Genomic DNA, 23,140 nt, shown 5'->3' with positions numbered 1-23,140 from the left:
AAAATTTTCGGGACCGAGAAAAAGCTGTCGCCATGGCCAGGTGGTCAGGTTGAAGAGGTGGTCGCCTAGGCAGGTTTGACTGTATATCTCGTCAGAAGTGAAGATCTAGACTGGTTGATCTTTTAATATGATTTGATATGTGTATACTAGATATAAACAGACGCATAATTCCCTTTGTATTTCCCACGTACAGTTCTGTTTCCCCTTTATTCAGTTTCTTTTTATTGCTATATGGTAACGTAAAATATAATTTACGAATATCTCTACTGTCTACACTTCAAGAAGACTTTGCTCTGCCTATAAACATGCAACCTTCTCAACTTCCTATTTGACAGAACATGGATATTGTTGCATCTTCTAAGATACAATTGTTCAAACAGTTTATATCAGAAAAATGATTATTTCAAACTTGTGAAATACATTTAACATGTCTCACAAGTTCTTAGGAATACAAGTACCCAATATTTCATTGAATACATTATATCCTGCTATAAATAAGTCTTGCTTAAATGTGTCCATTACAAGTTTGAGGAATAGCTTGAAACCTAGGACAATGTTCAGGATAGGGCCTTTGAACAATGTGACATCCACTGTCCAAATCATGTTTTACAGTGAACAATCAAAATTACTACTGAAGTGAATCATTTGATAAGTAATTCATTCTTCTCTATAAAGGCATCTACTATAATATAGAGATCTCAACACAACCGAAGATGTAACTGTAACGACATTTGAACAACTGGGAAATCTAGACTTTCTGTCTTCCCTCTGGGAAGTCTTTGGCAAGCTTCAGCTCCTCTTTGTTGGTGTCTTTTGGTGGTGAGGTGGTCCAGCGCCAGTACGACACCCTCATCCGGTCCCACACAGCTCCGAACGAGTCCAGCGCAGGTCGCACATCCAGGATGGTAAACTGGAAGTTCTCCTTCACACTCCCACCATCGTAATAGTCAATGATGTACCTGACCTGTAGGGGAGGAGAAACAACGCTTTAAGGTTGCAGAACCACAAAATTCATCTGCAACCTCCAGAGTTTCTCATAGTTCAGTGTTTGTTCAGATCTTTGTAGTGCCTAGTGGGGGTCTTTCAGTTACCAACTAATTAGAACCAGGATCTCAACTGTGGGGCTGCTACCAGTTGAGCCACAGGGACATCTCAGGTAATAAGTAGTGTGAAAAATTCCTGAACATTTTGTGACTAGAAAAATGAAGCAGCTTTGTAGTAATAGTTAGAACATGGCTGAGGCCTCTCTATGGCAAAATAGTGAAGCTCCTCCCACAAGGGGCTTCCTTGAATCCCAAGGCCAAGCCACATCCCCGAAGATTCTCTTTCTATCAATATGAATCAAAGATATTGTTTTCAGGACATCATATTATATTGAAGAAAAATGACCTGTAAAGAAGCTTTGTCCATGTCCTATCTGTTTTAGAACCTGGCCACTACCACAAAGTTTCTCTTTTCATCATTCATCCCCGCATGGTCTCAAAATATTACATACAGATTTTTGGAATGGGATTTTTTAACTGTGAATTACTTAAATGTTCCTTTTTTTCATTGGGGTATACTGGTTGAACTGTTTGAGTTGAGAGCATTGTGCGTGGTTTTTTGAAAAATCTAAAAAATGTGATTCTGATTCACAGTTTCCCAACTGTTTATAAACTTTGACTTTCAATTTCATTGCAATAATTACTGTAAGTCTATCAATATTCGCGAGAAATTTAAGTTCGCGAGATTCGCGGAGACCTTCTCTTCGCGAACTCGTAGTAAACTACTGTTGTTATGACTATTGATGCTTTTGTTTTTTTTCTTCTGAATTTGTAACTGTTATTCTTTAAAGATTTGCTTCGTTTTGATACTTTTGAGAAGTTGTTCTTGTTGTGGCTGTAAGGCCGACTTTAGACCTACGATTATATACAGTCGTGCGATCATCGTCGTGGGCGACGGTTTTCTTTAGACACACGGTCAGGAAATATCACGGGACTCCCGCGGCGCATAATTCCATTGATGTGCGTGTGTGACCTCTTGCGCGCAAATTCAAAATGGCGGGGTAACCGCTTGTTTTCGTCATGCAAAAGATGAAGTTTTACTGACTTTGCAACAACTGTTGATGAGAAGTGCTCAACAAAGAAAGAGATTGAGGCCGGTACAGAGACGGGAAATACCTGGGATTTAACCCGAGTTCGTGGCCGCCCCCGGGGATGTCAAGGGGATCAAGGAATAGGGGCACACCAGAGAAGTAGCCACTGGTGGCAGGGCGTCGCACCAGAATAACCGGTTTCGGATGAGAAAAATATGTTTCCATTGCTGACTGCATACATATTTACAAAGAAAACAATAGAAACTTTCCTTCCCGGACAGGAAACAGCACGCGGTAGGCTTATTAGCATATCAGCCACTTCCGTCGTCGGCAACGGTTCTTCTTTAGACAAGAAAAAAACAGCCACAGCCCCCCCCCCCCCGCTGAACGACGCACGCCTGGGTCCGAGGTGGTTGTGACAATGATTCCAGGATTCCCGTTTATTGCCGTCGCACGATTGTTTTGATCATCTTTAGACGGCCAAAAAATACCATCGCCGGCGACGTCGTGACGACAGCCAGTCGTACGACTGTATATAATCGTAGGTCTAAAGCCTATTTATGCAAATGACTTCATAGTACATGTACCACACTTTTTTAATAGTACCACACTTTTCTGCACTACCGAGATATAGTCACAGTAATTGAAGGGCTCTCATTGGCTGAGGGGTAGTGGCCATGTTCTAGCAGATCATATGAGATAAATTATGAAATTTTGCCCAGTCAGCATACAATTTGCTTGCATACTGAAATTGCCTTTTGCACTGAGTCGGCAGGACCCTATTTAAAAGTGCAAACCTGATAAAACCACCAAAAAATCTAAGGTATTTTGTGAATTGTAAAGTAAAAATCATTTTTCATAGTTCTCTCTGTAATATAATCACAGCAGCCCCTTTGTCGTCCTTGAATATAGAAATCCTATAAACTGACCTTAACACTAATCTAGCAACAGCCTCACCCTAACTAGGATTCTTCACCACAGAAAGTAACTGACACACTGATTACAGTCACTGACAAGTGCTGAATATAAAGAATACAGACATGTTGGGACCAGTAACTTTTAGTATTTATCATACTTACTTGTACCCTATCCTGCGTGTCATGTTTCACATTCATTTTTATGGAGGTGGCAACTGACGCATAAGATATGGGAATAAAACCACACCTGATGACATTACAATGGTGCTATTAAACACCTATGAATGAAAAAAAACTTACCTGCTTTCCACACCTGTCCACGATCCAGTCATGGCGGTCAAAGGGCAGCTCATACCTGCACAGGTGAAGCAAAGAGATAACTTTCAATACAGCAATCATAATAAGCCAGGTCACAAGTTACCAGCACCACCTAGTGTTTACCTCAGAAACTGCAACTTGTTACATTTTTGTAGGGGATCAGTAATGGACTTGCAAAGTAGAGCCCTTGCTGTGTGCTGACAACAGTTTCTCAGCAATTCCTCGGGTTGAGCCAACTTTATAATATTGGGCCTAGTTTGAAAAAAAACATTGTCACGTAATATGTCAGAATCCAAAAATGTGCTCCTACTGAATTCATGTATACATCTATCTTTTGTTCTGACAGAGATACACTGTAAATATCATAACCATGGTATGTCCAGATTCTGGACCATGGCTATGATATTTTACAGCGTATCTCTGTGAAAGAGAGTTTCATGAGCAGTATTATTTTTGGTGTCTCCTTCTGTCTGATGTAAATTATGCAAATAAGAAGTTAACATAATAGATTAGGCTACACCAATTTTTTTGTTGCTTCTCAGAATCGCCTCTCCTGCTTTTCCCATTTTGAAAAAAAAAATTGGATCACTATTCCCATTCACAAATTTTAAGTCACGATTTTACTATCTGTTCTGTTGTAAAACTCAATAGCCACCAAAATAGGCCTGCATATACCTAAAAAGTGTGGTCACATTTTATCATAAGGTATAATATTTCATTTCTTAAAACTATTTCTCAATACCAATCCACATATTATTGTTTATTGTTTATTGTTTCTTCGCATATGTACAATACAATATAAAAACAAAGAGAAATAGAGTAAAGAATACATGCAGGAGAGGCCAGAAGCCTATACGGCTTTTCGGGGGCCTCCCCTAAACTACTCAAATGGGATTTTTACAAAATTATATATCATCGAAACTAAGAAAAACTAACGAAACAAGAAATTGGAATTTTAACATAAATCAATGAAACAAATGAAAAGAAGAGGAACTACAAAGTAAATTTTGAGTTGTAAACATAATAAGTATTATAATGAATAACAATTTATCAAGAAATAGGTCAAAATTATACAAAAATAACAATCATATGAATTATTTTGTCTTTAGATACCAAAGGAAAAGTGGAAAACAAGGAAAACAAACAAATCAGGAGAAAGTAATACTTGGATGTTCTATGATATCTATCTTTAAAAGTTTTTTGAAACTTGGTAAAGACGAGCAGGACTGTAGAATTTGGCTGAGATTGTTCCATACGGTGGGGCCTCTAAACATTATTGTATGTTGTTTTTGAGTAGTTTTTGTCATAATTGATCTTAAAAGATTATGTTGTCTCGTATAGTGGTATTACATAGCAAAAGGTAATTTTGTTACTGAAATTATAGTACTAGATCAAAGAAAGGGGTTCACTGCTTAAAATGAGCCATACAAAGCTGAAACTTGAATAATCCTCTTATTCTTAGTTTGTAAACCCTTATCTTCACCCAAGACTATTTGCAAAAGTTTATTTTTATCTTTTTTCGCCCTGTCGCTCCATTCATGAATCAACAAAAAAAAATTGGTATGGCCTTAGGACATTCTTTATTTATATATTAAGTGTAAATTTATAAACTTTAAGGTACAGTACTGGCAAAATGATGTTCCACAATTTGGGACCTGTATCAAAAAAAAGGAACATTCTTTCCGTTCCACCATAGCCTTATCTGTATGTTTATTGTGTACTATTTTTGAAGAGATAGGTTTTCCTGGTTTCAACTTCAAATGAACAGGCCTATTTCCAGGTCCTTTCCCTAAACAGGACTGCAGTACACTCACCCCATCCAGCTCTACATGTGTACATGCTAGCAGGACGTCCGTGAGGGCGTCTGCCCTACACTTAGAAAACAGATGCCCTCCTTTGGCAGGAGACACCAGGAGGACACCCTGCAATTTCTATTTTTTGGACGCCTTGTCTATAAATCCGAGCCTGTTACAGGTAGCTCCTTATAAACAGGGCTGCAGTAAACTTACCCCATCCAGCTCCTCATCCTGGCTCGAGGGGAGAACTCTTTCGCCTTTCCACCAAACTTGGCCAGCTTCGGGCCACAAGGGCACTCTCTACAAAATACAACAAGTCACAATTAGCATAATTTGCACTTCATTATGTATATCTCTGTCTAAGCTACCTGCATACAAAGTATCATATTGGCAGTCTTATAGTTTTCCAGTTATATGAGATATGGTGTTTTGCATTAATTATGCAAATTAGGAATTTATTTGCATAATTGGTATCTGTTGATGCTCCACTTGCCATAAACTACACCTGTTACAAGTATTTGAGTCTGATAATGGAAAACACTGCAAATATAGATTTTCCTCATTAGTTATGCAAATTAAGTCCCAATTAGCATAATTTGCACTTCATTGTGTACATCTCTGTCTAAGCTACCTGCATACTAAATATGATGGAAATACGTCTTTCCTTTGTTCAGTTATTCCCCTTTGAAGATTTTCCCAATAACGCCACTGCAGTTCCATAGCAAGCTGCTAGGGGGCCCAAACCGACACCACTTCTTTATTACATCACAAGCTATCTGCCACCCAAAAATCAAGACCACAGCACGTCCAGGTCAAAAGATACAAAAATTGAAGTTCCGCTGCAGTACCAAGATCACATACCAGGGGGCCCAAAATCGACCTTGAACTTCGGCTTCACAACACCCGCCCACGTACCAAATATCATCGTAATCCATCAAGAGGCTCTTGAGTTATGCTGACTGGAGTGGTGCGGAAACACAAACAGACAAACAGACACACAAAAAACAATATCTCCATTTTTCATGGAGATAATTATAGCTATATAGACATACATGTATGTTCTTAACTCTTCTTCTTGATTGAAGACACTGTTAAGTAAGGGAAATGTCCCTTCGTAACTGAAGAGGAACTATGACTAAGTAAAGTGGCATTACTGCCAGACAGGCATTTTGCTGTATTTGCATGAAGGGTTGACTTTTTTTTTTGCAGTGGATGTCTTATAGACCCCAGTAAAACTATATAAATACGGGATAATGTAAACTATAGCCTTTATGTGCCTGGCAGCCGTACAGTGCATATCAGTGGAGGCCTGGCTGAGAAAGTTTACCATGTACAAGTTACTCTTCAATTTAGTCATGTTTGAAATCTATAGATAACATATAAGAATTTGAAGTATGGCTACACATAAAGAAGTTAGCTTGAAGGACAGTTAGCCAAGAAATAAAGTAATGGCAACACTGGCTTACAATTTAGTTTGAGACATTGGCTAGCAGTTATATGATTGTACTGTTCTACAGAGCCCTATTCTATGCTGGTTACAACAACAAGAAGACGCAAAAAATCCCAAGTCATATTTCTAGACACACTACCTAGGATAATGTTGGAAAGACATTGGAAATTTATATCCATTTAGACACTCTAACACAACGTTGACAGGGTCAATTTGAAAGTTTGAAAATTTGAACAAGGTTGACTTCCCCCAAACTGAAAGTTGTAGATAGCATTGTCTTGATTATCCAAGGGATCTTATCTGATTGAAACTTCCTTGGATAATGTGACTTTTTGATAGACATCTGGGCCATTCTGCATGGTTTGATACTGTTCATAGAAAAGCCAGTACAGAAAGAAGTTTGAATTCTCAGACAGTTATTATGGTAATCTGTCCCTGCTATTGTCCCAGGCTGGCAGACATCTAATCCTTTTATGAATCTATGTGGATATGGGGGATTAATCCAGCCCTCAACCTGCTGGGCAGCTCACAGTAGGAGCACTCCCTTTACGACTTGCCCAGGGCAAATTTTTGGTTCCTTTAAACAGTGTCTAGGGCTGTTTGATATATCTTTATCAGAATGTCAAAAGTGCCATGTTTTTCCTTGACATGTCATTATCACCCTGAACATGAATTCACTATTAACCCAAGCCATGCTAGTAGCACACACACACACACACACACAATCACATGTGCACAAACACATACACAGTATAACACAAACACACACTCACATTCAAGCACACAAGCACACACATACTCGCACCCCCCCCCCCCCACACACATTCTCGCAAACATGCACGCACACATGCACACACACATACCAACACACACACAAAAACAGAGACATACACAGACAGACACAAATACATGCGCATGCACACATACACAGTATAACACACACACACAAGTGCAAACACAGACACGCACACATGCACACACGCATACAGCCCCCCCCCCCCCCCATTCACACACATTCACGCACACATTCACACACACATGCACATTCTCCATACAGCCACTCACTTGGCATGCATGGCCTCCCACTTCACCACCTCCTGCCAAGCCTGCTCATTGTTGCCATTATGGACATGGATAATGTTCCTCATGTCCTTCTGGGAGAGGGCGTCGTCCTTCCAGCGCCAACTGACAAGCAACAAAAGAGTTCATCACCCACACCCACTCACCTGGCATGGAGAGCCTCCCACCTCAACACTTCTTCCCAAGCTTGTTCATTGTTAGCATTGTGGATACTGATAATGTTCTGCATGTCATCCTGTGAGAGGGCGTCGTCCTTCCACCTCCACCTACAATCCAAACAAACTGTTTCCATCATCTGAAATATACTGGTACATCACTATTATATACAACTGCCTTGTTCTCACAATTAGAAAAAAAACTTTCCCACAATGAGATTTCCAGAACACCTAATACAGAAAGTGCATCTTTGGGGTTATCCAATTTAACGTCTTTTGTTCCCCATCATCTGGGGGTTAGACGTGCTTGCACATGGATGGGGAAGCCCCAGAACTCACTGTCAACATACTGCAAACAGAAGTCAAGTGATGAATTTATCATTGTATGTAACAAACTGTGAGGAGCTTTAAAGAATGCCATATGAATTTCTGACTTCTTGGAATTTTTGTTAGAATTTTAACCCTTTGAGGGCAATGTGCCACAACCGTGGTTCAGTGGTAAAGCGTGATCAATGATTTTCATGGCTCCCCATGACGGGCCCAAAACTTGCCCTTGGTAACCCATCTATCAGCAATCCCGTGCAGACTTTAGGGAGTATATTCGTGTGAAGTGTTTTTCCCAAGGGCACAACGTCAACAGGGCATGTCAGTAGATTTGAAACCAGGACCTCTGGGTTCTGGGCAAAAACCCCTTGCATTATGCAACATCTAAACAAGAAAATAAAGCCAGCATAGTTGGTGAGAATCTTAGAATGTAAGGGGGGTGACAACAAGCTAGTTGGATGTACCAGTATACATGTATAGGACACAATAAATGCCACAGCCAACATCCTCCACACATCTCTGAACCCCTCACTTCAGTTTGGAAAAAAAAATCTAGAAAAAAAAAAATTGAATTGTTTTTTCAAGTTTGAATGAATTGAAAATAAAATTACAATCAAATAATATAATCAAAAAGAGTCTATAATCAAATCAGTTATAATCAAATAATATTATAACAAAGAAAGGAAAATAACTTTATAAATTTTTACATTGGCACTCTTAGTAACCTTAAGACATGCCATATTCCAATACAAGTACAACATACGCAAAAAAAGAATCATTCAGATTGAGATACTATATCTTTTAGTACTACACATGAAGTTGGATCTAAAAACTACACACAGAATAATTCAAAATACTGCTGTCCTAAAATGCTGTCCTGCTATCCTAAAGTGGAAAATATAAAAAATGTTCCATGGAGCAGTAAGCTTTGATCACAATAATAATGTTGTGTTTGGCATGCTAGCCCTTCAGACAGAATCGGCTTTAGCTATGACATTATAAAAGAGACTCGGACATAAGGAAATGAAGAGTTCCTACCCCTTCCTCAGCATGGCGTTCCAGAACATCTGAGGCGAGGGGTAGACCCAGCGCTCACCCTCCTGACCCGCCTTCGGGATGGACGACACCACTCTCTCTGTGGGGAGGAGGAACGGTTGGTCCGAAGCAGGCTGTTGGTTTGGAGGTGGCATCTGAGGAAGGAAACACTGCTTATACAGATGCACATAATTCCACATTAGACAATCAGATGGCAGGCTTAACCCCCTTACCCAAACTGCTTCGCATCCAGTCCCACCATGGGCGATAGGCCATCAAGTTTTAGTTGAAATCGCTGTTGCTTTGTGCACTCAACACACATTGGGTACTCAGTATACCGAATCAAATACATGTAATAAACACGCACTGTGTATTCGGTCCGCAGAATCATACACTAAACACGCACTGGGTACTCAGTCTACTAAATGAAATAATAAACATGCACTGGGTACTCAGTCCACTAAATCAAATAATAAACATGCACTGGGTACTTGGTGCTGCGTCGTTCTTGTCAGAGGGAAAGTTCGCGCAAAGGCCAACGGGAGTAGAACAGGTTTCGCAGTTTGCTGTTCGAACCGACAAAACTGCCAGGGGGCTAACATCACTAACTTCATAAAAATGACAGGGTAGGAAAAGCTACCTGTGGACAGTGTTACCACTTGGGGTGGACAGCGCTTTTAGGTGACTTAGAATGGGCTGTCGAACATTGTGATACTGTGGTTCTGAGTTGTTCTAACATCTCAAGGGACCTTGCGTTTTCTTGCCTGTAAACTCCACTTAGAAATATGCAAATGTCAACACCTTTCTGCCAGGCTTCGCTCAGAAAACAGTAATCTGGGGTACAGTCATCTCTCAGGTCTATTGGAGGCAGTTGGAAAAAATCTCCTGCAAAGACCAATCTGATGCCACCAAAAGGAAGACAGTTGTTCTATACCATTCAAAGCAAACAATCCACTTTACTCAGGATACACCCGCTCAACATGGACACTTCTTCGCATATACCAGAACCTCCAGGTTTTGAAGGCGTCTGAAGGATTCGCCATCTCCATTTGCTCATATGTTACATTTGCCTCCTTCTCACCCAACCCTAAACTGAAAAACTGTGAATTGTCGTTCCATTGATAAGAGGTGCAGACTTTCCAGTTGGTGCTACAACAGCCACTCCCTGTTCCCCAAATTTCTGCTGCATGTTAGCAACGATATGCCTGATAACAGCAGATTTACCACTGCCCACCCGGCCAGTGATAAAAATATTGAACTCATTGGACAAATTACAAACATGGAGTTGTTCTTTTGAAAGAGAGACCATGATACAGCGGGCCCAGTATTACACTACAGGGCTCGAAATAGTGGGTGCATGTGCACCTGTGTGCACCCAAAATTGGAGCTGTGCACCTAATTTTTGACAGTGGGTGCACCAGTGCACCTAGATATTTTTGTAGGTTATAGGGTAAAGGCACTATTGTACACTAAGCATACAGAATATTCTTGAAATGTAAGTATCAGAATAGCAATATCACCTTTTGTGATGTATCACTTGTTTGAGATTTTAAAGTTAGTTATAGAATTACAGATTGAAGTTCTTAAGAGTGTTAAACTTTGTAATTACATTTTGCTTACATTCAAATTTATTCTATGTGGTGCACCCAGAATTATTTCTGTGCATCTAATTTTTTGGGCTGGGTGCACCAGTGCACCTATTTCCAAAAATGAATTTCGGGCCCTGCACTAATAGTCTGATATTTATTTATCTATTTAATCTTTAAACATCTGAGTGGCCCCTTCAGCCATAAGCTGATTTCCAAGGGGCCCAGAAACACATGAGATAAAACAAGTAGGTAACACAGGGAGTCACAGAAAAATCCCATGGTTGAAAATCACATATAGCAAAATCCCATGGTTGAAGATATTGCTTTTTTTTATTTATCCGGGCTGCGCAATCAAAATTTGACTTTGAAATCTATTTAACAGTACTGCCCCCAGAAGCAAGTTAAACCTACCCCGCTGCAAAGCTGGCACGATAGATGGTAGTTGGAAGTAAACCCAAAATAAGAAAGAATCCGGTACTCACCTTATACTCGAATGGCCAAGTTATCCAGCAAGTTAAAGAAACAAAACTCTTGGGCAGTACCCTTGATGAGTGCCTGACTTGGGACAGCCATACAAAAGTAACGGCAAGGAAAATGGCCTGCTCACTGGGAATGATAAAGAAATGTGCCACCTACCTGGACTCTTCACTGCTTAAACTCCTCACAGAAGCCCTCACACTTTCACACATCGATTATTGCTCACCGGTTTGGTCCGCCACATCACAGAAGAACATTGAAATTCTGCAGGTTATGCAGAACAAAGCGGCGCGCCTTGTGCTGCACCTTGACTATAGAACCTCAATACAACACCTACATGCGTCGCTTGCATGGCGGCCTGTTAAAGAAAGGCTACAAATCAACACTGTGTCCCAGTTCCGGAAGATACTCACCACACAACAACCTGCTATTCTCTACCAACAGTTGTTTCCCGTTTCACAGCAGCACGGCTACAGGACACGCAACGCCAGTAAAAACACTTACAAACTTCCAAAACCAAAAACCAATGCTATGAAAAAGACCTTCATGTATCATGTATAGAGCAATATCTATGTGGAACAGTTTGCCGCATCGAATACAAACCGCAACTCAGAGCAGTTTTAGGGAAGAGATGTCAAGGAATATGTGTATTAGTTAGCTAATTTTAATGCAGTAATTCTATGTAGCCTGTAGGCAATTCTATGTAGTGTGTCTGATGTATTTTCTGTGGTTACTCCAGGAAGAGTAGCTTCATACTATGTATGTAGCTAATGGAGGAAATAAAGTATCCAAGTATTCAAGTACGATAATTTAAAACATAGACAATACAACAAACATTAACTTTCATTTACTTTCTCATTTCTCAGTGTTTGGCACAAGGTACTCGTAGCCTTGTGGCGAAAAAATATCGCTAATAGCCTCAATCGTATATTGTTCGTATAGTCAGGGCTATTCCCCGTCCACATCTAATCTAAGATATCTAATCTAAGACATCTGAAACTACTTACTACAGGTACAGGCTATTACTGAGCTTGCCAAAAACTTTAGTAAGTAAATACAGTGTCCGGCGCTAACTTGAATCGTAAGCTGTTTTAATCTAAGCAGAGTTAAATATCTATTATTTGACTTAGAGGCTGTCACATTGCACAACGCATGAGGCAGTTATTAGTTACGTTTATGTGTGTTTTAAAACAGCTAAATATCTCATTCGCTAATGGAACAAACAAATCCAACCACAACAGCCATCAATATTCTACTTATAATCATGTTCAACCTGTCTACTTACCGAATGTCAGCCTACAAATGTCGGCACCCCAGCCTGAAGCACCAAGCGTGCCTTTGCCGGTGCAAAATTACACACCACCACCAATCACCACCGTTCGATTCCATACCGAATGGTGCACGCACGTGGTTCCATCTTCGAACAGTGGCGGGAAATCTGGGTCTCGCGTCTGATTGGCTATCAATGATGTCGTTGCCTTGTGCAGCAGCGACATTAGCGGCCAGAGATGGTACTGCTGGTAACGCTGTTCCCCGGAAATCAGACTTTATGAAATGCTGCATATCTCCTCTAAAGTTAGGTATTGTATCCTAAGGAATTCTACATGGCTAGTAAGTAACCCCTAGATTATAATTAGTATCAACGTGTTTAATTTCATTGCGTTTTTTTGCCGAAAATATGGACTTTTGAAACTTAAAACTGCCCAAAGCATTTGGAAATCTGTGTTCGGCTCTCGGCAATCTTGAGCGGGTGACTTCGGCATACGTTCGTATGATTCTTTGGAATTGGAATCAACGGCGGATCAGGCGTTGTGGTTGTTACAGTTAGTGTACGATTCTCAGGAATCTTTCAGTGGACCGAGTACACGTTAGTGTACGATTCTCAGGAATCTTTCAGTGGATCGAGTACACAGGTGTGTTAGTGGATCGATTACACTGTGTGTGTTAGAGTAAGTTCTCAGGAATCTTTCAGTAGGCCGAGTACACAGTCAGTGTGTTAGTCTACGATTCACCGAAATCTTTCCGTTTGTTTGTTACTTAGCGGATCGTGTTTATATATACGGCACAGTAATACTGATTTCAACAAAACCTCGGTGGCCTACAGCCTATGGCCCTACAGACAAAACTAGCCACATTAAGGTCTCAGTTCAGAGTCTGTTTCACGATGCAAGGTGGGTCTCACTCTGTTCTCAAAAAGGCGCTAGCGCTTTTCCAAACATCGTTTTTCGGGCAATTCAATGTTTTCTGTGGAAAGGGGTGCCTTGCCCCTGACTGCCATGCAGCTCATTTGACATTTTCTGTGGAAACGTTATTTTTTATAAATCCATAAGTGAAAGCAAATTTTTCACCTAAAAACTGCCATTTTTTGCGGACGACCAAAACTGTGCGACTGAAAAATGCTACGAAGATCGGGCTTTACGGAAAATATAAAAGATTACACATTGCTATAGTGATAGCAGAAAAATCTGGAGCCAAAACTTTTGAGAAAACCTATGATTTGCATCTTATTTTCACATACTCTTTAGCCGTACGGTCAAATTAAATTCCAAACTGGAACCTTGAGGAAGTTTCGCAATGCTGCATAGGCTGACAACAAAAGAACACAGACAGACACACAGAGAGACAAACAAGGCAGGCAAAAACAATACATAATGTACATGTATACATGTATTTCACTCCCTTGGGGTGAAGCAACAAGATCACTGACTACAGATACAGATTAACACAATTACATTGTTCTTATGCCAAGTAAGTTACCAGATAAATTCTAAGGAAGTCAAAGTTAGCATTAGCATGCAAGCTGGTTTATCCAAACTTTAATTTTTTGCAATTGGATACCGTCTGCTCTTTTCACCACTGTCGAAATATATATGAATACGAGTAAAATTAAGAAAAAAAAGGGGATCTAGATAGTTCTCTTTGAAAACAATTGATCCCTGTTTAGCCGTTCCCTGAGCTGACTTGGCACAAATCAGACGATATTCTGCCTTCCTTACCCTGTTGTCTGGGTTGATGTCTGACTCCGGCTGCTGTGGGAGGAGAGTCTGCCCCCCTCCCCCGCTCATGGGACACTCACTGGGCAGCATGGACAGGCGAGAGTCTACAGGGCAGAAACAAACATCACCGTTATCTACTGAAGATATTCATTTCACTCATGCATGTTTATACAAATAACTATTTGACATAATAATAATCATTTATATTGCTTAGGCCTTAGACAATCAATGTTGTATTTCCCATTACATGAAAGTACCTGTTGTTGGGAGAGAATATAGAATACAACACGGTACATTCCATATCACCCGAGATACCAGCCTAACATGCGGGTGGGCTGGGACCGAGGGTGATGTGGAATATGCTGAGTTGTATTCTATCTATGTCATACCCAGAAAACACACATGTCAATGCAAAAGGCACCAGAAGACGAGAGAATTTGTAATTTGTAAAATTGTAACGACAGCAATTCCAACATCCGAATCTGGTATTCTACATTTCCTGTAGGTTCATTATTGTCTTAAAACAATAGTTATATTGGTGCATTCTTAAAGAATGCTTCCATATAACTACTATTCTAAGACACATATTCTTACATTGGCCGCAATAGAAGGAGATAACACATAATGCTACCCTAGTCAGCCTGTGTGACAGTACATACCTGCAGGGCTGTCCTGTGCACGCTGAGCTCCGGCACCATGCATGGGGCACTCAGGGGGCGGGACCATCTTCACATCAGGACCGGGCTGATTGGCAGACACAGTCTGGTTGTTACCCATGGCTTCCTGTGATAGATACATACATATATAAATGACATGAAGAACCAACAGTTGTGAGGAGCTTCATCATCAGGTTGGTACTAGTAAGTGAATTAACATGTTGCTAGTCCTTCTGCTTAGGCCTCCATTCCACTAGACGGCGATAGGGCTGGTTATATGTACCTTATTGAGAAGTAGGCACCTTTAGGAAAGGTGAATACACCTGGCCATACATTATGATAATGAGGACAATTTGGAAACATGTTGCGAGTCGATCCTCTTCAAGGCGACCACCTGTCCAACGCGACCGCTTTTCCTTGGTCCCCCGGGTGGTCCCCTTGGCAGTTTTGACTGTATTGTGCAAAAGGTAAATTTACGACTGAAGAGACAACAAAACACACAAAGCAGAAGATCTGGGGTTTTTTCGATGAAATTTGTCAACTTTGAGCAACCTGACAAATTGTAAGCCAAAGAAAGGTCCTGTAGAAAGGTAGCCTTCCTCAGAGCAATAATAACTGGAAGTGATCAGATCGAGGTAGCTCCAATCTGTATTGCATTGAGGAATGTAGGAGTATTGAAACATTGGTTGGTATGTTACTTTTGGTTATATCCTAGGGTTGACTCCAGCTCGGACATGTTGAAAGGGATTGCATTCGTCATTTCGGATGGTGACGTAAACCCGGCGGTCCCCTGTAAGAGGGAGCTTCAGGCATAAGCTTCAACCTAGTTGAAGTATCAAACCTCTGCACGTAAAAGAACCAAACACACTTATCGAGAAGAGTAGAAGTGACCCTGTGTGCGTGGCCAAAAACGCGTGCCGTAGCGAAGCCGCATTGCACTACTACTAGTACTAGCTACTTGAAAAAGCATCATGCTTCTTTATTTACTTTTGCTTTTTATGTAGAAAAAAACTATAATATCAACAATTTAATATGCTCAATATCTAACTTCTAAGAAGAACAGCAGACATTTTCTCCATTGTTATGTGCCAGATATCCAATGGACTTCAAAGCGCTGTGTTTGTGTTGTGTAATGTTGGTGTTCTATGTCTCTGACAGAAATCGGATTATCACAGCTACATTTTTATTCTCACAGTGGGAATTGCTGTATTGAGAATTACAATTGTGGGATTTATCATAATTGTTTGGTTAGTTCTACCCAGTCCTATCTTTCTCATCTCTAAACTAGCTGCTGCAACCTCTTTTACACAAAAACGATGCTATGAATTCTTCAAAATACAACATTACTTGTATTACAAGTAACAGATCTTTGTGTTTGCTTTGATCAATTCATTTTCCAGTTGATCTATCAGCATTTGTCCATCATTCACTGACACTGCGACTTATAAGTTCACAGATAAAGTAGCAAAATACTGATTAAATCACAGATTGAATGGCTTGCTGCTTGTATATTGGAACATAACATTACAGGGTTCGAAATACAGCTAATATAAGCAACTTGCAATTTGCAAGCGATTTTCAAGATTTGCAAGTAAAAATAAGATGAACTTACAATTTTGTAAGATGAAAATACAAGTTTGTATTCCATGAATGCCTGGGAGCAAGCTACTCTCGTTACACACACACAATCACCCCATAAAATACAGTAAATTTTCAATTGAACAAAGAAAACACAGAAATCATTGATTTTTTGTGTGTTCTTAACCATCTAAGATCCTTGTTAGATCGTGAGATGAAACCAAGGAGCAAGGACACTATAATATTCTTCAAATTACATAATTACATGTAAAATGTTTAGTCTTCTAATAATTGAATGTTAAAAAATTTGCAAAAACACGACGTCATTGTGATGTGAGAACTCACAGAAAATTGTCGCGCTATCGGCACGCCTGGGGGAGCAGCCATTCTACAAACCTCCCGAGCACGGTCGAACTTCGCCGACGTGTCCCGAACGCTTCCGGGGATTTGATCAAATGCGTTGCCAAAAACACATGTGTCTTGAGTCTCTCCTAAGCTTTCCTTTTCTTGACTGGTGTAGAAAACTCACGGGGTCGCCCAGGCGGACGTTTTCTCGTTGTTTTTGACGGGACACCAGCGGCAAGACATGCCACCGGAATTTTCCGAAACCTCCCCAAACCCTGCCGAAGACTGACGGGCGAAAAACGATTGAGTTGCACAATTTCGCTGGAGTTTTTGTGGCCTCACGAAACTAAGGGGATCATCATTAGGCTCGTTTTTGTGTGGTTTTAAAAGCTCAACGTATGAAGTTATTACGTAAATGTGCTTAACAGTGCTAGTAAATGTCAATACCATGAATATTTCAGTATTTATTCATTACCACTTTTTTGGCCATAAAACTGCTTTACCTTCCTTTAATAAATCGGCTAATGGCAATCACCTAAAATCAGCAAGTATATATGAAAAGTATATTTGCATTTTTTTTTTCTGTTCTACATTTTAATGTCTTTCAAGTAGAGCGCTAGAAGGAAAAAGACTGAGATGGACCATAATAGGTAACCCTAGCACAATTTTTCATCATAGACCTCAGTATAATAATAATGGTTTATTGGTCTTTGGTTCATTGGTTAGAAATTACCCGTGCAATGGCAGCCAGTGCTGAATTGCTGCAGGGTTTACAATCACAAACAATACAGAACAGATAGTATATTTGCTCCACACTTGGACTTTGTGGAAATGTCGCAAGCGTCTGGGCGGCTGCCATTCGGCGACAGCAGGTGACCTCAATACGACCTTCCCCAACCAAAGTCAGGTACCCATTCACACCTGGGTGGAGTGAGGAAAGTCGTGTTAAGAGCCTTTCCCAAGGGCACAACATCGGGGCATATCGGGGTTTCGAACCCGGGACCTCTCGGTTGTAGCCTGGAATCCAGACCTATTATAGCTCCCGAGTCTCTCTCCGCAACTCGGGAGCTATAATAGGTCTGGATTCCAGGCTATCTCGGTTGTGGGCAAAACACATTACCGATTGCGCCACACGATGCCACACTTAGTATAAATACATGCTCGCATGGCGTTAAACAGGTGGAGAAAAGCTTACAGATCATGCATTTCTCTTTTTAGAAGAGCTGATACTTCTGCCCATGGGTTAAACATTTGGCTCTGTCCGCGGGGTTTTAACATAAATGACGTTTTGAATAATTTGGACATTAATTGGTAGTGCTACATTACTAGATTTCCAGAAATTTAAAGGGAAATCGTTCACAAAGTATACCGTGATGGTGAGGATTTTCTGACAAGTGTAGTCATACCTTCCTGAACTTAGTTTAATAGAAGAAAACTTTATTGCAAATTCCTGCCCGTAGGCTAATTGCAAGTACATGTACGTGTAATACGAAGTGGACGGACAGACAATAATGAACAGTATAACATATGTCTACTCTAGTCTTAACTACTGCCACTAAGTTCTAACTTATTGAGTTCGACTTCTTTTTCCGAGACTGTGGAAGACGAATGATCCCACTTTTTCTGTAATATGTGGGTTTTGTGATGTTAAGACGAGAGTAGTTTTCTTTTCGTCTGAAAACGTGGAGAAATTAGGATGAAATATGGTGGCCTCTTTGAACAGCTCATTTCTTTCGTTGTCGTAGAATGGGCAACTTGACATAAAATGTATTTCGTCTTCCACCTTGTTTGACATACAGTATTTACAAGTTCTTTGGCACACAGGTAAGTTCTTGTAATGCCCTTTCTCAATTTCAAGGGGGTGGGCACTAATTCTAATTTTGCTAATTGCAGAGCGTAAATCGAAGTTATCTAATACCTCCTCCTGTCTCCTCGGAACCCCCAAGTAGACCCTCACTGAGGTGTTCTCATCCATGGTCCATCATGTTAATAGTGTTGGCTGAATTCCGTCATCCTTTCCGTGGGAAAATTTTGTTGCATGGGAAAATTCACTTGGATTTTCACATACACAAATAACAACCAGCCATGATGTGACATCCAGGTATGACTATGACATTATGGTCTACAGCGATCAATCAAAATCAACCTTTCATATCTGTATCTGTATCCAACCTCCTTGCTGTATCTGTATGACCGGTATAACCGCCCTTCGGCGTAACACACCAGCTTCGCAGGCACGCGGCCTGTTACACTGAATGGTCTGTCACACCAAAATTTTGCACATCTGACTGCAACCGTTTTTTAAAGCTATTCAGTGAGGATGTCCCTATAGTATTTGATGACCAGTTCCATTCTACTAGGGGGAAAATCTGTGGTATGAAACAACCGGCACACAGATAGTTGTAGGAATCATCTTCTGTCGTCATAAAGTATTTTACTTTTAGATCAGATCAGTCCTGACGAAACAACTTACATAACTGGCAAAGACAGTCGACAGGGCCTCCTTGGACAGAGGAAGGAGAGAGGAGGACACGATAAAGTATAAACGCACTAACGTTATAAAGCAAATGTTGACCTAACGTAAGTCTCATTATCGACAACTGTTGGGTATCTGGATGACTTCTAACTTACCAAAACGCTAACGATGTGGACAAGTCGAGTTGAACACAGGACAGTTCTGGCTGTCACGTCCTTCCTACCGACCTTTCGCGTTCTTCTGTGTCTCGGCTTGTGTTTCGCAAGTAAGGTCACATGTCATGACCCCGGAAGTACTCTTTTCACTTGCTCTCCTTTTTTCTTCTGGCTTTTTTTTCTGCTGTTTATTTTACTGTGGTGCAATCTGAATTTAAAGGACATAGAAATAATGATGATCAGTTCAGTTTCTTTAGTTGGGGATTTCTTAAATGAACGTTGTGAATGAATGTCAACCAGAAATGGCGTCACTGTTAATTTTGGCGGGAAATTCAAGCAGGGCGATGAACAATGGACATGCGGGAGTGGTTGAATTTCCAAGCAGATGTTGGGATGAAAGATTGTAACGTAACGTTTTATTGTTGACGTCTCAGCTGTCATTCAGCAGCTGCCACCACTTGGGTCAGATGTCTGTCAGAAAAGTCTGATTGATTGATTGATCATAACGATCATAACGTTAGTATTGGTATTATATTACAAGGTTGAAGAATTAACCAGCAAATGCAAAATATTTCTGTCCTCCTACATCTTTTCATCTAACGTTATCTTCTCTTCTGTATCAAAGATATTCAATGGACATCATAGTGAATATGTGCAAAACTGATTTCAGTGAAAAGGACATTTCAAGTGTTCACTGTTTCATATCCAGTTTCCCATTTGCCACTTGTTTTGTGCTGGCTTGGTGCATCCGACAGCGCCTCTCGGGTATGCCTAAACACCACAAACCACCGCAAACGACCGCAAACGGGTCTAATATGTAGTGTATATGGGCAGGGACCTTATGTCACGCACTGAATACATTGTATATGTTGAAAATATATATAAATAATAATAAGATACTAAGCAAATCTTAAGTGTTAACCAGTTAAATCAAGTTATTCCGCTCATATCAAGATCGGAAGAATTTTTTGCCGCCATCATGATTGATTGGATCGTAATTGTATTTGAAGCTGAAAACACTCTGTGTACAAGTCTTATGACTTTATAATGATACAATTACACTATACTATAATCTATTACCAACAATAATCAATATCCACATTTTATCGATAATTATCGCCTCGTCGTCTGTCAAGCTAGAGAAAAGGTATCAAAGAGTTCTCCACTAGTGCAGACCCCGGACACCGACGATCCAATATGGCGGCCAAAAATTCTTCCGATCTTGATATGAGCGGAATAACTTGATTGAACTGGTAAACACTTAATTTGCTTCATATTTTTTATTCATTATTGCATATACAATGTATTCAGTGCGTGACATAAAGTCCCTGCCCATGTACACTGCATATTAGACCCGTTTGCGGTGGTTTGCGGTCGTTTGCGGTGGTTTGTGGTGTTTAGGCATACCGTTCAAACTCTACAACTGGTTAAGAATTCGGAGATTTATTTCCGGACGATGTACCAAAGATGTGTATAACAATGGGCCAGTACTGTCTAGACACTGTTCCCACATGTGCCAATCACGAAAACAAAAGAACACCTTAGTTATGCAAATTACAATTGTCCAATTAAAGTAGTCATGTGTGTGTTGATACTACAATGTACTTTGTGGAGACATAGATTCCAATCCTGATCCAACAGACTTACATTTACCTAAAAAGGGAATTCACTTGGGCCATCTGAACATTTGTAGCTGGAAAAATAAAACCCACGAACTGCAGGGATTACTGGACCATAAGTTATAACAGTTTTCACATTAATTCTTGCACTGCTGAATCACACCTGAACTCCAGTGTAAACGACAATGAACTGTGCCCTGATGGTGGTCAGTGGTCAGGAAGGATCGAATCGGCATGGAGGAGGTGTGGCCTTTCTAATACGGGACGGGTTTTCTTGGAAAGAAAGAAACGAACTGGAAAATGATCATGTGGAGATGCTGTGGCTAGAGGTTTATATAATGTACCACGGTCCAAACCAATGCTGATCAGCCAGCTGTATTTACAGACCACCTGGATCCTCCATTCAGTATTTCGACGGCATCCTGGATGCCATTGACAACGCAACAGACGCGAACAAAGAGGTCTTCGTACTAGGGGACTTGAATGTTGACTGGTCAAACTCAGAGTGTTCACTGAAAGAACGTTTAGCACAAACTGCAGTAAGATACAAACTATCTCATGATCAAACGGTGACAGACCCTAACGTTGGGTAACATAAATTCGCGGGGTACTTAAATTCGGGATTTTTCGAAAACGGGGTATTTAGGGATATGTGCTAGATGCAACATCAGTAATACCGCTAGAAATGCAAACTTGACAGAGTAACGTATTCAGAACACTGTCTGAAAAGCTTCGATAACCATGCATTAGAAGTTGGCTACGTCAAAAACTCTCCGTCCCTTATTGTCAAAGTCTGAGGGCTTCGAGGGAGAATCACACTGCATCGTTGTCGGCTGGTTTATAAGACAAATGTCACATCCGCTTCCTGCTCAACACAATTATTTACAATACAACTTATTAGAATCTCTTTTGCTAACCTACAACTGGACCCTAAGTGTGATTAATCATCAAAACGCCTCTTTGTTGCTACAACCAATGGCTACGGCACTACGGTAAATTTTCCCGCCGCCATATTTGTTACCCAGAATCCTGCTATTCGGCAGACGACAAACGTTTGCGAGGAACACTTTTTTGTCTAAATGTTGTGTGTGATAGTGGACTGATGGCGATATTTTCCTCAAAGTTTGCTCTTAGCACAAGCAGAAATACATGGACATAGTAGTATTACCATTTCTACTGCATCCAGCTAACGCCCCGATGAATAATGTACAAATTTCCATCACGATGGGGGTGACCTTTGAGTGACGTTCTACCGACTCAACACACGGGTTGTTCCCGGAGGCCTAATGTGTGCGGTACGGCCGTTTTTTCGTGTATTTTTTTTACTTGGACACGTCTATATCCATAGCACTCTCCTCAAGCCAAGGATGGAACGAATAGCTGCTGTATAAAATGTAATTAGCGGTAAGATATTCAAGACGAATCTTCTCTCCCGAATTAATGTTCACCCCTGTCCGACAGCACCGTCATTGTGCGTGCGGCGGACGGTAGTTTCAAGTTGAAATATTATGGTGTCAGCACGACTAGAGACAAAATCTACCATACGTATGATTAGTGCAAAGATAGTACATGATACTGACAGAATAATAGAAAAAAGGATGGTTTATTGTTCTGCTAGATTGATTTCAGTCAACCATTATCGGAAAAAATCCCGAATTTATGTTACCCAACGTTACCAGGATTGCAGTTAACAGGTACTCTCCAAGCAGAGGAGTGGGTCCGGCAGGTTTTTGACGTGTTTTTAGGCGTTTTTGTCGGGCTTTCTACTTTGTCATGGTATCTTTCTATCTTTTAGGCGTTTTTGTCGGGCTTTCTACTTTGTCATGGTATCTTTCTATCTTTTGGTTAAAGATAGAAAGATACAATGACAAAGAAGAAAGCCCGACAAAAACGCCTAAAAACACGTCAGAAACCTGCCGGACCCACTCCTCTGCTTGGAGAGTAGTTAACAGGAGGAATCATAGAACAGCTACCTGTATTGATCTGGCTTTTACAAACTGTCAGGAAAAGTGCACATCAGCCAAATCAACGCCTGTGGGTTTTTCAGACCACAACATCATCTACTTGACAAGGAAAACTTAAGACTCAGCCACGTGTAGT

At 40.6% G+C, this 23,140-nt stretch overlaps 1 protein-coding gene and 1 long non-coding RNA gene across 3 annotated transcripts in view; one reads left to right on the top strand and one right to left on the bottom strand.

The window, feature by feature from the left end:
- Positions 1 to 23,140, top strand: part of LOC136444474 (uncharacterized) — a 456,752-nt gene that overhangs the window by 326,751 nt on the left and 106,861 nt on the right. The window lies entirely within an intron of this gene.
- On the bottom strand, positions 174 to 19,555 carry LOC136444465 (holocytochrome c-type synthase-like). 2 transcript variants are annotated; one of them, XM_066442028.1, is made up of 8 exons: positions 19,422 to 19,555; positions 14,871 to 14,994; positions 14,212 to 14,315; positions 9,153 to 9,304; positions 7,782 to 7,901; positions 5,319 to 5,405; positions 3,292 to 3,346; positions 174 to 964 (listed from the first exon to the last, which is right to left on the bottom strand). In XM_066442028.1, the coding sequence occupies exons 2-8, from the start codon at positions 14,986 to 14,988 to the stop codon at positions 749 to 751; spliced, it is 852 nt and encodes a 283-aa protein (XP_066298125.1). In that variant the 5' UTR covers positions 14,989 to 14,994; positions 19,422 to 19,555; the 3' UTR covers positions 174 to 748. The 2 variants fall into 2 exon arrangements, with proteins under 2 accessions (XP_066298125.1, XP_066298126.1); XM_066442029.1 differs by lacking the exon at positions 7,782 to 7,901 and adding an exon at positions 7,621 to 7,740.

The sequence above is a fragment of the Branchiostoma lanceolatum genome, chromosome 11 (genome assembly GCF_035083965.1).
Source record: "Branchiostoma lanceolatum isolate klBraLanc5 chromosome 11, klBraLanc5.hap2, whole genome shotgun sequence".
Lineage (NCBI taxonomy): Eukaryota > Metazoa > Chordata > Leptocardii > Amphioxiformes > Branchiostomatidae > Branchiostoma > Branchiostoma lanceolatum.
Note: the sequence above shows the minus strand (reverse complement) of the source record. Positions and strands in the feature narration are given on the sequence as shown.